At 41.0% G+C, this 16,473-nt stretch overlaps 2 protein-coding genes across 8 annotated transcripts; one reads left to right on the top strand and one right to left on the bottom strand.

The window, feature by feature from the left end:
• The first annotated feature begins 153 nt into the window (after nt 1–153).
• On the top strand, nt 154–10,100 carry Best1 (Bestrophin 1). 5 transcript variants are annotated; one of them, XM_015171878.3, is made up of 9 exons: nt 154–584; nt 3,915–4,172; nt 5,898–6,008; nt 6,069–6,492; nt 6,582–6,914; nt 6,977–7,219; nt 8,163–8,847; nt 8,997–9,047; nt 9,449–10,100. In XM_015171878.3, the coding sequence occupies exons 2-9, from the start codon at nt 4,102–4,104 to the stop codon at nt 9,805–9,807; spliced, it is 2,277 nt and encodes a 758-aa protein (XP_015027364.2). In that variant the 5' UTR covers nt 154–584; nt 3,915–4,101; the 3' UTR covers nt 9,808–10,100. The 5 variants fall into 5 exon arrangements, with proteins under 5 accessions (XP_015027364.2, XP_015027363.2, XP_015027365.2 ...); XM_015171877.3 differs by having other exon boundaries at nt 6,977–7,336; XM_015171876.3 differs by lacking the exon at nt 154–584 and adding an exon at nt 652–778 and having other exon boundaries at nt 6,977–7,336.
• Nucleotides 10,101–10,675: 575 nt separating this feature from the next.
• On the bottom strand, nt 10,676–16,072 carry Saf-B (Scaffold attachment factor B). 3 transcript variants are annotated; one of them, XM_032440826.2, is made up of 9 exons: nt 15,803–16,072; nt 15,252–15,743; nt 15,168–15,195; nt 14,727–14,856; nt 14,545–14,591; nt 12,358–13,420; nt 11,878–12,027; nt 11,274–11,792; nt 10,676–11,206 (listed from the first exon to the last, which is right to left on the bottom strand). In XM_032440826.2, exons 1-9 carry the CDS (start codon nt 15,920–15,922, stop codon nt 10,846–10,848), a joined length of 2,910 nt encoding a protein of 969 aa, XP_032296717.1. In that variant the 5' UTR covers nt 15,923–16,072; the 3' UTR covers nt 10,676–10,845. The 3 variants fall into 3 exon arrangements, 2 of the variants coding, with proteins under 2 accessions (XP_032296717.1, XP_002053054.1); XM_002053018.4 differs by having other exon boundaries at nt 10,676–11,209; nt 15,803–16,071; XR_011416015.1 differs by lacking the exons at nt 10,676–11,206; nt 12,358–13,420 and having other exon boundaries at nt 11,589–11,792; nt 15,803–16,071.
• Between the last annotated feature and the right edge of the window lie 401 nt (nt 16,073–16,473).

Here is a 16,473-nt window from a genome sequence, read left to right as displayed (position 1 = left end):
TCAACAGTGCTAAATCCAACCCTGTGCCAGGCTTATCGCCATTCTGCGCTCACAACCAGTTGTGCTCTCTCGGGCGTTCGCGGCATGGGCTGGCGGTTCCGCCACAGCTGCCGGCACAGTGTTCCCAGTTCTGTTGGTATTTTCGCATGGCAGTTTCAGTCTGAAATCGTCGGTCGTTGAGCGCGGAAGTGCCGAGTAAGAGAGAGAATACGGCACAGAGCGCGATTTGTTTGAATGGCTGGCACGACAAGCATGGCCACATCCACAGCTACGTTCACGTTCATGTGTGTGTGTGGATGAAAGAACAACAGCGGCAGCAGCGACGTCAAAATAGTAGTGAAGCATAAAGACCAACAAAATAAAGAAGAAATAAGCCCAAAACTTAACAATAACAACAGCAGCACCAACGCCAGCAAACAATCAACGTCAGCGTCTTGTTTTTTTTTTTTTTTCTGTTCTTGAATGCGAGGTGGAGTTGCTGTTGTTGGCACCTCGTGTACCTGGATCAGTTGAGCTGCCGTATTCGCGTGTTCCGCCGCGCTGTAAATCTCAGTTACAAAGTGCATCAGTGTTAGTTAGCAATTGTAAGTGACCATGGCGCGATTTAATAACAGTGTAAACATCCCCACAAACAAACACTAACCAACAATAACTACTTAGTCTATGTAAGCCGCGTGACTCTCAAATTGTGTGCATGGATCCGGTTGCTGTACATTATAATGCGAATCGATTGCAAATAGTCCAAAAAGAAAGGATAAATATTTTAATAGATATGCAGGTTAATAGAAACTCCCCATAGCAATGCGTAACTATGTGGTTATTGCAAATAGTTCTGTTTCTATGTGTTTGCATGTATGTACGACTTTGCGTCTGTATGTCAGCTGAACGCAATGTGAGTCATCACAGAGTCCGCATTGGTCAATGTGCAATCTCAGCACAAAGTACTCCACTACATAGAAATTTATTTTTAACCCTCGGCACACTCAAAATTTGCGCCGCATGCAAATTTCGACTAGACGACACTCGTATTCAAATTTGAAAGTGCGCCGATGCTATAAATACCAACAACAACTACAACTACAACAAAGAGTTCGCCTTAATTCAAAATAATAATTATTTAAATTTTGCTCAGGTCCGCTCAGTTGTCATCAAGTTCGTCAAAATCAAATGCCAATAAAAAGTCATAAAAGCACTTATGTAACTAAAAAAAAAAAATACCCTTACATATATATGTCTGTTTGAAATGTATGTACGCGCATATACAGATGTAAGTGTGTGCATTTCTGTAAATATATGTTTGCATACATGCCATACATATATTTAGACGCCCGTCGAACTGGCAGCAGTCGCCAGTTTTTGCTTTAAATGTCATTAACCTCGACGATTTGAGTTCGAATGTTGTCGTTTGTTTTGATTTACCGTAAAAATACAAACTTATCGTTTATTTAAATGATAAGATTTTTCACGTGACTTGGTTTCCTTCATGTTGCCTTTATGTGTCGTTGGTTTTCATTGTCAAGAGTTATCCAAGAAACACTTACTCCAACGATAACAATGCACTCTATTATATAAGCCTCAAGCATTTGTATACAATGTAAGGTTAGTTGTGTAGGTATTGCATACGTCAATGGGGTATGCATGTAGGTGTGGGCACGGTTCTCCAGGAATTGCAAGGCGAGCTTAAAGTTGACAACTTATAATCAATTAGCAGTAGAGAGTACTATTATTTATTTTCCAGTTCAACTTGCGAGCGAATATGTAAATAATATAAATAAGGTCAGTTAGAACATTAAGTGCAAAGGCGATTAATAATAATAAAAGGTCTTTGAGCCTGTCGATAAGGCGCATTCATTCAGAAATAAAGAGTGAACATGTGAATGCAGTTATGCATGTAATTGTGGATGCTAAGTTAGAGTATACCCTGTAATTATTGCTTGAAATTAAAATGATACTTTTCAAAATTTCAATTTAACTATAATGGATTAATAATATTAAAGGGTTTTTTTATTAAAGAAATTAAAATACGAAAATAATTGTTAGTACAAATGCCATGCACTAAGATTCCCTGTAATGATAGACTAAATTGGAAACACTCTCTACTTTTCTACATTTCTATTTAGAAATAAACTAGGAAAAAAAAGAGGAAAATATAAGAATATAGCTATCGATTTATTATTTAATTATATTATTTATAAGGCATATTAAATAGGGCATATTTATTCAGCATTGTGATAAATCTCGTGTCGCAATTCATCTTCTTGGAAGTCTCTTTGTTTACTTATTACGAAACGGCTCAAGCACACAGAAGACCCAAATGACTCATTTGCTTATCGAATACATATTCATTATACTCGTTCGCTTAAAATTCGTACAACTAAATACTCTAAATACTCACTAATTCACAGTTAGTTGATCACGCTGCCAAATCGAACTGCACGCACGTCGTGATCCAGTTAAACACATATCAGAAGCCTTGCCCCGTAATCAGCAGCCAAATTCAGCATATAATCAGCAAGCTACGTCAAGATTTTGTTTTTGTATGATTTACGATTTTAAGTGCTAAAAAAAAAAAAAACAAAAAAAAAACATGGCTGTATTGGTAAAGGTAAACAGGCATATATACATATGAAAATACTAATGTATGTATACAAAAAGTCTACCATTTTTTGTGCGGCCAATTTCATCTGTAAAACAAGCCAAGAAATGATGTCATGATCCAGACCCAAAAGCCTGGCTCACACTCACACACATACCAAACGTGCACACATACCACGAATACTGTAGACAATTTTATTTGTGCTCTGAGCTCTGTTTGTATTGTGTATTTCGATCATTAGCTCACCGGCTCATTCGCCGAATGCCATTTATTTATTTATTCTCTGCTATACGGAAATTCATCAACGTACTGCTCATTGAATACAGACTTTTCCCACTCGAAAGGGGAGACACATGAGCTCATCTTTACTCATTATTAAATACACTATTTATGCATTTCTCTTTACATACACTCTACATAACATACTCATGTGTCCAAGTACATAAATACCAATAAAAATAAGAGTAGTGGTCTTTTAGTCCGGAGTGTCGCCTTGCTAATATCCTCTACCCAGAACCAAGATGCCGTAGTAATAATTGGAATTTCATGTTTGTTGTTGTTGTTCTTTTAACGTATGAGAAATGCATGTTAGAATAACTTCGGTATTTCAATCTCATTGAAAGCTGTTTGATTGAAAGAAACTAGATCCGCACTGGCTCTATATGTAATTCTCTGAGGTCAACAGACAAACAGTCCAGAAATATATCCAACTTATGAGTTCCACTTGCATATTAAACGATAATGCCCTTAAAAACTAAAGACTTTATTTTACGAGACTTGAAGTGACATTGTAAAATTTGTTTGCTGAACTAATTAATGTGAACTCAAATGCGGCTGACCCTCAGTGACACCTCCAGCTGGAACTGTTGCAGCCTCAATGGCATCGCCCACACGCGATCTGCCAGCGCTTCGATTTGCGTCAATTGCTACTAAAGCAACACACATACATTGATATATTTGGCTTGAGCTCGGAGCTTCTCTAAAGTTTCCATACATTTTTTAAATTGCTGCAATTAAATTAATCAGCTCGTCACTGTTGCATTTGAAATGTTAAATAGAATGCAATGCATGCAGTTCAATTGTATTCCGCATTTTAATGTCGCATGCTTACATGACTTCCAGTTGAAAATATCGATTTTTAAATTTCAAATATATTATTATATTTGTTGTTGTTGTTGTTGCCCCGGTTAGCTGGTAATTATCTGCACATTGCGCAGATTACACGTCAGTTACAATAAAAATGAATTATTGACTCATTATCCTTATTATTATTATCATTATTGATCAAATATGTTTTTGTTGTTTCTCTAAATTTAAGAAATTTATCACCTCGTAAACTGATGACATTGGCTATGCCCCAATTAAAACAAAGCAAAATGTACATTTATCTAAATCGCGAAGCGTGATAAGAAAACATAACTGACTTTAAGAACAAAACCAACATTGGTTATAACAAAAATCTCAATTGACAATATAAAGGAGAAAATTAAATACAACTTGCGAAAATGACAATAACATATACAGGTGAAGTGGCCACCTGCCGTGGCTTTGGCTGCTTTCTCAAACTGCTTCTCAGGTAAGTGCGAGATTTTATTCTCTATATATTAATATATGTACTTAACTTATGTACAGAACTGTTTGTTCTGACCCAACCCTTATAGCTAGGAAAATGATGTGATGCAAGTGCACGCTAAGACGGAAAATTTTGAAAAATATACATATAAATAATTGTTAAACAGCGGCAATATAAACCTCTTTTGTATACCACTAACAAGCCTAAAACTTAATTTCAACAAGAAAATTATTTTCATTCTCAAAAATTCACTTTTTTTGGGGGAAAGCTTTAGTTTTCTTAAATCAGAAAGGTACATTTTTCATTTTACAATATAAGTATATTTATCGATTCCGAATATCTACTACGGTAGATGGAACGGGAAAATTTGACTTCCGGCAGGCGGAAAGTATATATATAATATAATAGGTTTCAATACTTGTATATATATACATGTAGGTGTATCAAAACTATTTTTGCACTTTCAAATTACAGTGCTAAATGCTTGTGTATGAGGAGCGTGTAAAATTGCAAGTCTGGTGCTAATTAAAGAACTGACACAGTTCGACAGAGCCAGTAAATTGAGCGACTCTCCGCTGGCTACAGCTAGTGATAGTCGTCAGACATCACACAATTGCAACTAATGCAAGTAATAGAATTTTCCATGCGTTCCACACACACACACACACACACACACACACACTTAAATTGTTGTGCACACTAGATTGTAGTTGAGCCGATAGCAGCAACAACTCCACCCACACATGATACTCGTGTCAGCACATCCACCTCGTCTCTATTGGACCTGTAGCCTTATCAAAGCCGTTTGGGACGTCATGTGTTTGACATCTGTCATGCATGTAATTTGAATTATAATTTAATATTAGGTAGCCAGTGCTTCTAACGATATCTGTTTGAATGTATGTATGAGATATCTGCACCCCCACTTGTGTAAATGTAGTTCACACTTATTTGCATGATCCGCTGATAGCGTCAGCTGCATTGATTGTTACGGCTAATCAATGAACTGGCTGCCCGAGATTTGATAGTGTAACTGAAGCTCTGTGTTATTGCTAATTTAACACATTATCATACAAATTTAGGGTAAGAGAACTAAAGCACATAAGTAGAAGCCAATAAGCAGATTGTACTTTGAAACTGTTTCCAAATTTAAACTAATTTTAATAACATTCAAAACAAGAACTGAGGCACGGCATCTGTGCATATAATAAATTTAATTAAAATTATCAACGTCGGCAAACCTTGAAATCTTTCTGGCAACGATACAAAGTCAAATTCTGTTTGTCATTTGTTTATCATAAATGATTGTGTTTGTTTTTTTTTTTTTTTTTTTTGCTATTTTATCAAAAATTTTGGTGATAAGAGCGTGTTTTATAATTAGTAGGCTTTCATTTGAAATGATGGTGAGGTTATTCACATATACATACGTATGTATATGTGTGTGTGCTTATTTTTATGACGTTTCGTCAGCCACAAGTGGACGGTGGCATGATTATTATTGTTCAATATCAGGATGGTAAGGCTTTGTGATGACGTCGCCAATTATAGGAATATTGCTGAACACATGCCAGACGCGGTGCCGCACATTAATAAAATTGTCCGTCGTATACGATAAGTTTAGGGTATAGCCCAAACCATAAACGATGATATGTTAGTCGATCTACTATATTAGGGTTTTTCGTGTGCGTTCTATTTATAATAATGATCTGATATCCAATTCCCTTTCAGGTGGCGCGGAAGTATTTACAAATTAGTTTGGCTGGATCTGCTCGCTTTTCTTACACTATATTATTTGCTGAATTTGGTCTACCGCTTTGCGCTCAATGAAAGCCAAAAAGAGTAAGTGCATATTTATAACGAATATAGTCCATATTAAATGTTTCTCTTTTTTTCGCTTAGAACGTTCGAGGCGATCGTGGCCTATTGTAACAGCTATCGTGATCTCATCCCGCTGTCCTTTGTGCTCGGCTTCTATGTCTCAATTGTAATGACACGCTGGTGGAATCAGTACACATCTATTCCTTGGCCGGATCCAATCGCTGTATTCGTCAGCTCCAATGTGCACGGCCAGGATGAACGCGGTCGGGTTATGCGTCGCACAATCATGCGCTATGTGTGCCTGTGCCTCACGATGGTTCTGGCGAATATATCACCACGCGTCAAGAAACGATTTCCTGGCCTAAACAATCTCGTGGAAGCGGGCTTGCTCAATGAGAACGAGCGTACAATCATTGAGACAATGAACAAATCTTTTCCGCGACCCTCCAAGCACTGGCTCCCAATTGTGTGGGCGGCCAGCATCATTACGCGGGCAAGAAAAGAGGTAAATAATACTAAATATAAACAAGAGCACTATTATGCAGCTTTGTTCCTTTGTTTGGGCTACAATATGAAAATTACAAATTTTGACAGGGCCGCATTAGGGACGATTTCGCCGTGAAGACCATCATCGATGAACTAAACAAGTTTCGAGGACAGTGCGGACTGCTTATTAGTTATGATACGATCAGTGTGCCCCTGGTTTACACACAGGTGGTTACTTTGGCTGTTTATTCCTATTTCCTCACCTGCTGCATGGGGCAGCAGTGGACGAATGGAAAAGTCGTGGGCACCAGTAGCTATCTGAACAAGGTAGATTTGTATTTTCCAGTGTTTACCACGCTGCAGTTCTTTTTCTACATGGGCTGGCTCAAGGTGGCTGAGTCTCTGATCAATCCCTTTGGCGAGGATGATGATGATTTTGAAGTACGTCTGAACAATGGTAGCTTTTAAAGTTTTAAACTTATTCATAAGTGTCTGCTTCGTAGGTTAATTGGATGGTGGATCGCAATCTGCAAGTCTCCTATTTGATTGTAGATGAAATGCATCATGATCATCCAGAATTACTTAAGGATCAGTACTGGGACGAGGTGTTTCCCAATGAGCTACCCTATACTGTTGCTGCAGAACGGTTTCGCGAGAATCATCCGGAGCCTTCCACAGCCAAGATCGATGTACCGAAGAATGCGGCCATGACCTCTGGGATGTCATCTGTGCGCATCGATGAAATGGTTGGTAATAATAGCACCGGCGCCTCTGGGTCTAAGCCGCCTTCAGCTGAACAGCCACAAGGCGCACCTATGCAGACAGTTACTTATGATCTTTCCAAAGCTGCGCCAGATGAGGAGGTTAGAATCAAAACGTTGGCAGCATTCACTAGCGATACGAAGTATTGGCACCAAATAATCGGCTACCTTAACTAAACGTACATCCATGAACATCACTCATGTACATGTGGCGGAAAATCAAAATCAATCAAAAATCAGATCAAAACGTATTTTCTAACCTTCTTCTATCCTAAACTGAAAAACAATTCCATATGGGATTCAGATCTATCATTGGCATTTCAAATCACAACGGTGCTTGGTATTTATACCTAACCTTATATATATTTATGATATAAAATGAATTGGATGTTGAACAGTGGATTCTAACATAAGCATTGGGGATCGTTCTCATGCACCTGTCAAAGTTGTCAGCTAGACGTGAAAACTACACATACTTTAACTTCTAGTCAATTAACATCAACTTTGACAAGAGCATGAGAAAACAGATCTGAACCAATATCTCTTAATGTAATCGGTATAACAGAGATCGGTCTACTAAATAATGGACGTAAAATAAACTTTTTAGAGGCTCGCCGAAATGTACATATAGAAACCACTGCGCATTATCACTAATCTAACTAAACTAATTATACTGTACTCTGGTGTTTGTGTCTCTTTAAACTATAAGACTGCATACTAACTTTTGATTCTAACAATAATCTGTTTGCCTACAGCCTCTAACTGCACTACGCACTGCACGGCTTTCAGTTGCTTTTGTGCACCCCAGAAAAAAAACTGCACAAATCGGTTTCAAGTAACTTATGCTCACTTTGAACTCTCCACATTAACAGCAAAGTGCATTTAACTAATGTTTTACATTGTTTCTTTCGTACAATGCAACTCGCAGGGCGACGACGCCAGCGGCATACATTTCTCAGCAGGCAATGGCAAATCGCGGCTGGGGCTAGGCTCCTCGCCCAGTCTGGTTAGTGTATCGGGTACACTGTCCCGGGTAAATACGGTGGCGTCGGCACTGAAACGTTTCCTAAGTCGCGACGACAGCCGTCCAAGCTCTGCCACGCCCACCGAAGATCCGGGCAAGTATCGCTTCCCGAGCAGCGCCAGCTCGGCAAGTTTAACGGGCACCACTGGCGGCCCAGCTGCTGTGAAGCCCGCAGGCAGCATGCGCATAACCCAACAGGTCATTGAGGAGGTGGACGAGCAGGCCACCATTACGTCGATGCGTCCCAACGATCCGCGTCCCAATGTAAAGGATATATTTGCGCCGGCCACTGGTCAGCCGCAAACAGCGCCACTGCAGCCGCCACCGCCTGCAACAGGAGCAGCAACACCGTCACGCTCCCAGCCAGTGGACATACCCAGACGCTCGCCGCAGTACGAGCGCGCCCACTCGCAGTATGATCCGACGCCATCACTCTTTCCGCCTGGTGGCGTGGATGCTCTGCTGAGCACATCAGCCCCAGCCGGAGACAGTCCCTTACTCATGTCAGCAGCCACGGCGCCCAGTTCGCCGGTGGGCGACAGCAGCAAGTCGCTGTTCGAGCAGCACAAGGCCGCCAGCCGTGAGACGGGTAAGTGGTCAGCACTTGTGTGGGGAATGGTACCAATAATGCCTTCCTCTTCCTGCTTCCGATAATCACATTTAACATTTATCTTCATATACACTCACATACATATACACATTCGACGAATGCGCGTTTAAAACTGTTAATACTTAAAGCGATTGAGAGACCCGATGCAGCGCAGATTTTCAGGTGGTTCGTGACGCCCGGTAAAGTTCAATCATTGGCCAAAATAATTTATTTCGTTCCTCAGCTTATTCCACGTAAATGTTGCTAGTCCTCAAATTGTTATTGTTGCGTGATGTCGTTTAATATTTTAAGTTTTCTTAATATCATAATTTTTTTTTTTTAATCGAAAAATATGTTGACTTGTTTATTAAATACTAACCAGAGCTTAGCAATTTTTTTGAATTGGTAGTTTGTATTGTGTTGCATAAGACCCGATCCAACAGTTGTGGGTTTTCAACCAGGTAATGCCCTCCTAACTCCAAATTTGTATTTAGAGTTTGCCTAGCCGTAATCCTTCTAGCCGTTGCACGCATTTCTTAATCTTGATTAATCCCAAATGCCACATAGTTAAATAAGCTAACGCGACTCTCTGCCCTTACAGTCGAAAATCTTGACATCAAAACATCGAACGATATACTGGCCAACACAGCTGCCGATGCTGCTCCGAATGTCGGCGATGATTTTGAGAAGCTGAAAGCTGCTCGGGAAAAGGAGAAGCTGGTGCGCCAGCAAATGAACCTGGCCCGTACCATTAGCACTGCCCCGGGTGTGGATCCCTCCGGAGTTGTTCCGCTGGTGCCAGTTGTGCCCGTGGCCATGCCAATGATGGCGCCCACTGCGCCCCAGCCGAACACAACGACCGCGCTCCCGGCTGTTGCTTCCAGCGCCGATTTACTCGCCGGCGGCGAACCAGTGACCAATTCAACCACTAAATCCGAGGATGCCACCCCAGGAAGTTGAGCTGGCTGGCGTTTAGTATTCAGGCATACAGTTTAAAGTATGCCACTTGTGTTGTACAACTTTTCAAATAAGATAAGTTAATTATTTAGCGTATTAGTTAATTTATATAAGCTACTGAACTTAATGCCTTAACATGCAGAATGACAGAAACAGATTAAGAATGCTCATAACGTTAAAACGATCTTGAGTGAGAATGTACCCATTTAACGCAGTTTAAATACCTATTATTTAAAATGATGTCAAAAGTGATTTGAATCTTTACAATAATATAAGTTTTCTAAATTGCCAGAAAATTGTGTTTTAATTAGAGTAAAACTACTCTTGGGCTTGTGCCTGTCCTTTCAAGAAATGCGTCCGCCCAATCGAGGCAAAATAGAAATGGGTTGGTTTAAATAAGCAACATGTGTTATAGGCAATTAACAATTATCTAGTTTGAGTGTTCGACTAGAAGATATATTGATTTTATGCCTCTTCTTAATGCTTATATACCCCTTTGTAGAAAATGCTTTCACACTTAGCTTCGGTTTTTACTGTGTATAAAATTATTTCTAGCCATATTCCCGTCCGATTGTTAATATTGGAGCCTTATAATGGAAGCCCGAAAAAGCTCGTAAATGCTGAGTTAACATATTTTATAAACTACATTTGACATATCATCAATTCTTCTAACCATTATTCCCGCACAGCTATATGACATGGTATTCCGTTCTTGGAAAGATTTTGCTTATAATAATGCTCGTAACCCTGACCCAAAAACATAACAAGGGTAGACATTGAATGGTAACAACGATAATAACTAAGCGATGGTGCAACTCTCATTTACATTAACCTACTTTCGATTACCATATTTATATTAAAACATTCGATATTAATTATATATCTAATGATATTTAATGTAGTTTTAGAAGCTAAGTCGATACAACTAAAAGAAATTAACATAAACGCCAAAAGCGTTAAAGGAAAATTGATCAAGTTTGTTGGGTTGGTGATTAGAAAGGGTTTTCAATTGCCTCATAAGTTGTGTGCTTTTAGCGCCATCTAATAACGAGCCACCTGGCCACCGTAGCGATCCTGTGTCGGGCGAGTACCTCCATACATCCCACCGGCACCACTGTTACCCTGATACCCGCTGGAGCGTTCGTTGTAGCTGCGATCAAAACGACTCTGCGCCTGCATTGGACGCCAGTTGTCATCAAGGGTAGTCGACTTTTGCCAAGAGTTGTTGCCATGCATGTTTGACGACATTCCATTATTACTGTAGGATTTCAATTGGCCGCCGCCACCACCTAGATGAGCACTACTGCTGCCGCCGGATGGTGCCCATATGTTAACGTTGTTTGAGTTGCTACCATAGCCGCCAGCTGCTCCGCTGCTGGTTGAGTTCTCATAACGTTTGTTGCTACTAAAATTATAGAAAGGGAGATCAGCATCAGCTGTCTTCAATTAAATAAGAGATTTGGGCTTACTGGGACATGTCGTCAACACCACTACGCCTGTAATTGGAGGTATTGCTGCGGTCGGAATCATTGTAGCGCCCACCGCCCCCACCATTACCACCGCTTGTGTTGTTCTTGTGACCATAAGTGCTCGCAACGTTGCCAGTGTTGTTCTTGTGCACATAGCCAGTACCGCCGCCCGCGTTGCTCTTGTGAACATATGAGCTGCTTGATCCGCCAGTGCCAACGCCACCAGATGAAACTGGCAAATGACGTACCTCCACCTCGCGTTTGTAATCATCACGTTTACTGGTAGTAGATGATGAATAATCGTGCTTGGAGCTCGAGCCATAATCATTGCCGGATCGCTTGCTCGGCACCGTTGCGTAATCATCGATGGCACCACGTTTAGTGCCAGTGGAGCTACCATAATCGCTACGCTTATTTGAGGTATATTCTAGCCGCTTTGAACTGGAGTAGTCATCAAGACCACGTTTGGAGCCCGATGATGTGCCATAATCATCATGCTTCTTGTCATAAGTACTGGTACTGTTAAAAATACAGTTGAGTAAATATATGTCTAATACACATTATGAATTATGTGGCCAGGCCATCACTTGAATAGATAACATACTTGCGTGAACTGACCAAAGAAGCATCAAAGCGCGGCGGTGGTGGAGCATCAAAGACAGCGGAACGCTTGCGGTCTGTAACATCGGTATAGCGATCATCAGTACGCTTACTTAGCGAACGCTTAACAGGATCATCACGTGATTCCATAATCCTGGAGTACCATTAGTGGAAAGTGAGGAAAGATGAAAAGAGCAAAGTTTACAACATTAGCAACGTTTAAAAGATAGGCGACGAATTCGGTACATATATGTTAAACATAGTTTAAACTACGATGCAGTTCATTTGCAGTTGCATAAATATACATGAATGCAAAAGCATTTGCCTAGACTGCCCGGCAGTTTTTCGGGTTGAAGAAACAACGTGGCTGCTGCAACTTAATACACTAATTTACACGGCCAAATGCCTTTTGAGAATATGAAAAAATAAATATGGTGTTGTTGTTTTTAGCGTTGTGTGTGCAACGCGTTTACGTTTATCATACTTCATCTGTTGACGCTTCAATTCGAGGCGCTCCAGCTCGATTTTCTCACGCTCCAGTTTCTGGCGCTCCCGTTCCATGCGCAGCAGTTCGGCCTTCTCACGCTCAAGGCGCTCCCGTTCGATGGCCAGCTTACGTCGCTCCTCGGCCAGACGTTCCTCCTCAATACGCTGACGTTCGCGTGCCTCACGACGTCGTCGCTCCTCCTCGCGTAGCTCACGCTCCCGTTCACGCAAACGCTGGCGCTCCCGCTCCTCACGAATCTTCTGATAAGATAGCATCTCACGCTGGCGTCGCTCGCGCTCACGCTGACGCTGCTGAATCTCACGGTCAACGTCGCGTGGTTGGCGTCCCGAACGGCGCTCGTTGGATTCATCACGGTTTTGAGACCTATGACCCGTGCCAGAGCGATGATCACGATCGTGGCGCTTGTCACTGCTCGTCGACGGCTTGTCCTTGTCGTCGCGTGATGGCTTGTTGCGCTCCTTGTCCTTGCCGTCCCGCTTGTTGCTGGATTCACCGCCTGAGTTTTTGCCCTCCCCGCTAGTTTCACCCCCCTTCTTATCATCTCCACTGCCCTTAGCGCCGGACTTTTTATCGTCATCCTTCTTCTTCGACTCATTGTTTAACTTGCTGTTCGCCTTGTTGTTGCCCTTGTTACCAGCATCTTTGGATGAACTTGCGCTGCCGCCGATTTCATTCTTGGTGCGTTCCACTGATATAATTCGGCCGTGCAGCTCCGTACGATGTAAATTCTCAATGCACCGCGAAGCATCCCCAGATGAGGACATGGTCACATAGCCGTAACAGCGTGTGCCTGGGGTACGGGTGTTGGTGACCACCTTGGCTCCAATCACCTTGCCGAACTTGGAGAAAATGGCCTTCAAGTCACTGGCGCGTGTCAATGTAGACAAACCAGACACCCAAAGATTACGTGACAGCAACGCCTGCTTCCCAACAGCACTAGACGAAGCACCAGCCGCAACTGCGCCTCCGCCCGAGCCCGACTTGTTGGCAGCGGCACCCGATGCCGATGCTGCGCCCGCTGCTGTTGTCGATGTTTTCTCTGCAAGTTCCATGTAAATAATAACAATATTGGAAGAGAGTTATGGTCAGAGCTGTGAGTGGCTGGAAAACTGTTTTGGTATTTGGTATTGATTGTGATCATTGATCATTAAGGGAAGCACTTTAAACGCACACTTTGTAGCTGCTGCTGCTTGCTGTTGTATCGTAATTTTTCGACATAACGAACCTGTGACTGATTCTACATTATAAGTACATGTACATAATTATTTACTGCGCCCTACGAAAGCTAAGAGAGTGTGAATTTGATTGGGTTGCTGCTGATGCTCCCACTACCGCTTCTTCGCATGTTGCTTCCACCATTAAAAGGGATCTCGTACAGTGTGGACATTGCCAATAAGTCACAGTGGCATACGTTAAGATATCGTCAGCTGTCGTGTGTGAAGGGTCGTCGTCTGGCGGGAATCGTCTTATCCGTCATCATCGTTGTGGTTCCGCTGAATATTACAAGCTGCAGCTCAAACACGGGTCCGTCCTTCCTAGCTTATTGTGGATTTCGGGCGATGATATGGTGTCCGTAATACAGTTGGATTGTAAAGCGCGACGCAGGACTCCTGGCGTAAATTAATGAAAATCGACGAATTTGGCCAAAATGTAAAATCTTTTTGCTGTGCAAGAAAAACGTCCTCGATAATTTATTTCCATTTTCCAGCGCAAGGCAATTGTCAAATCATTGTAACCTCCAATTCATTGGCGAACGTTCGTTTGTTTTAAGATTATTTTATGATCAAACAGCTCTCTTTGGCAATCCAGAGGCCTTTAGAAGGGTAGCATACTGAATCCAAATTGGATGTTAGATTGAATATGTATAAATTATGTATGAGCCTGGTTTGAAGTATCAGCCGGTGTAGTAAGTGCTTTAGATTTCTGATAGTATTCCATCAAGTTGAAATGCTGATCGCTGAGATTTGATGATTCCATGCCCAACCAAATTCACACTCTCTTGCACACTCTGTTGCTCAAGTGTGCCGCACATGGTTTTATTTCGCAAGCTTTACTTAGTTCATGCATGGCCTAACCAACTTATATATGCGTATATATTTATATATATACATATATAACCTTTCAAGCACACGATTTTCCTGGTAAAATAGTAACTTAAATTACCTTTATCGTCTTTTTGGTTCAACGACTTGGAAGCCAACTTTTGATCGCTATTCGGTCCACGTTAAAAATTTTGAAACGAAAAGAACGTATAAAGAAAAAAGATATTCGTTATTAGTATTAAAAAAAAATTATAATGGGCATGCTTTTAAATGACAATTGGGTAGAAGTTCATCACAACCAACCTAGAGTCCTTTTTATCAACAGACTTGTCATCCTTCTTCTTTGATCGAGCGCTCTCATCATCCTTGTGAATCTTTTTGTCTCCGTCCTTAGAAACCGCGTTCGATTTTTCGGTTTTATTTGCCGGTTTAACTGTAAATTATTCCATTAGTAAGTATGTTAGATGAACAACTCTTACAAGATAGCTTTTTTTCAGAATTCCTCTTCACTGTCTTAAAATAACATTATGCAGTGATCTTATCTAATTCTTGGTAAATTGATTTTTCAGCAAAAGCACTAATGACGGTAATTAATTTAGGCGTACTAAATCTCAAAAAGCTTCGATACGCTTTGATAAATTGGCTAATAACCCAATTTTGACAGTTTAGTATACTATACTTATGATTTATGATTTACATACACATTACATGTGGCACAAGGTATATGAATAAATTAATGCTTACCCGACTTAATAGACTTGTCGTCAGGGGCCTGAAACGACAAGTTTAATTTAGCAGTCGACCACAGACATATATAATAAAAAATACCTCATCATGTAAAAGTTTCTGCTCGTCTTCACCAATTGTTAGGTTGATAGATTCGTCATTGTCCATGTTTACAGTGTCGCCTGTATTCTCTTCCTGCATCTCTTCGTCGCCTGTAGGTCCTTCGCCTTCTTCGGCGGCGTCTCCTTCAATGGCTTCTTCATTGCCATTTTTCTCATGGTCGTACTCCTCTGCTTCCTCTGCATCCTCTTCTTCCTCTTCATCGTCATCTAATATCACACAGACATCGTCCACGTCGCCCACTTGATCTATTTCGTGCCCATCATCATCAGCGTGATGGGCACTGTCTTCGCCGTCTCCATTTGTTTCGTATTCTTCGCCCGCTGCTTGGTTTTCTTCTTCGGGGTCAACGGGCTCTTCCTTGATTACAACATCGGTCATAGATTCTTTCATTGGCATCGGCATCGGCTTTTTTGCCTTTGCAGCCGATACAATTAAATGTGTGTTGGGGTCGACGCCCTCCTCTTTTAAGGCCTACAAATGTGCACAATGTAAACCAGCACCACTGTCGGATAATCCTCGCGTATACATACTCTTTCAAGGCGTTCGATGAGCACAGCCTTTGGTCCGACAGTCTCCAGCTTGCGCTTTTCTAGTTCATCCTTTAAATCACACACCCGCAACTCGCCGATTTTCTTGCCGATTTCGGGCATATTAGTTTACTCTTATGCACAACTATGACACAATAACCTTTACTTAGTTAAAAAGCTCACTAATATCTCTAGAAAAAAAAGAATATTAGAATTTTTCTCGATTTTACAACGTGTTGTTCCGTATGCCAACTGAGAAAATTTTACAATTTTTCCTATAATCAAAATGGCGACATAAGAATACCTATCAGGGTTAAGGTATCGATAGCCCAGGGCTACGCGACTATTTTTTGGCCAAACCAGGGGTGTACCATTAAGCTAAATGGCATTAAAATGCCTATTTTGTTTTTAAGCTATATGGATTGGTTAAGTTTGTCTAAGAAACATTAATAATAAAATTAAGCTAAGTTGTTTTGTAATTTGAAATGGTACTAGAGCTCAAAATACATGTATGTAATCTATTCGAGGGTACTCGAATAGGAGATACCAAACACTATATCATTACAACTCATGCACGCATATGTAGCAGTACCATGGAAATATCAGTATTGGCTTTTATTCATCGCGAAATTACTTTAAAATTAAAACAACATTATATTAAAATGTATAATAAA

The sequence above is a fragment of the Drosophila virilis genome, chromosome 2 (genome assembly GCF_030788295.1).
Source record: "Drosophila virilis strain 15010-1051.87 chromosome 2, Dvir_AGI_RSII-ME, whole genome shotgun sequence".
Lineage (NCBI taxonomy): Eukaryota > Metazoa > Arthropoda > Insecta > Diptera > Drosophilidae > Drosophila > Drosophila virilis.
The sequence above is the reverse complement of the archived record's forward strand: the minus strand, read 5'-3'. Positions and strand labels throughout refer to the sequence as shown.

Coding starts and splice junctions, on each gene's coding strand:
- Best1 (XM_015171877.3), top strand. CDS start 4,102: ATGACAATAACATATACAGGTGAAGTGGCCACCTGCCGTGGCTTTGGC. Junction 6,915..6,976: donor AGGATGATGATGATTTTGAA/GTACGTCTGAAC, acceptor TCTGCTTCGTAG/GTTAATTGGATGGTGGATCG. Junction 9,048..9,448: donor CAGGTGGTTCGTGACGCCCG/GTAAAGTTCAAT, acceptor CTGCCCTTACAG/TCGAAAATCTTGACATCAAA.
- Saf-B (XM_002053018.4), bottom strand. CDS start 15,922: ATGCCCGAAATCGGCAAGAAAATCGGCGAGTTGCGGGTGTGTGATTTA. Junction 12,028..12,357: donor TTGAAGCGTCAACAGATGAA/GTATGATAAACG, acceptor ATGGTACTCCAG/GATTATGGAATCACGTGATG. Junction 11,210..11,273: donor GGTGTTGACGACATGTCCCA/GTAAGCCCAAAT, acceptor CTATAATTTTAG/TAGCAACAAACGTTATGAGA.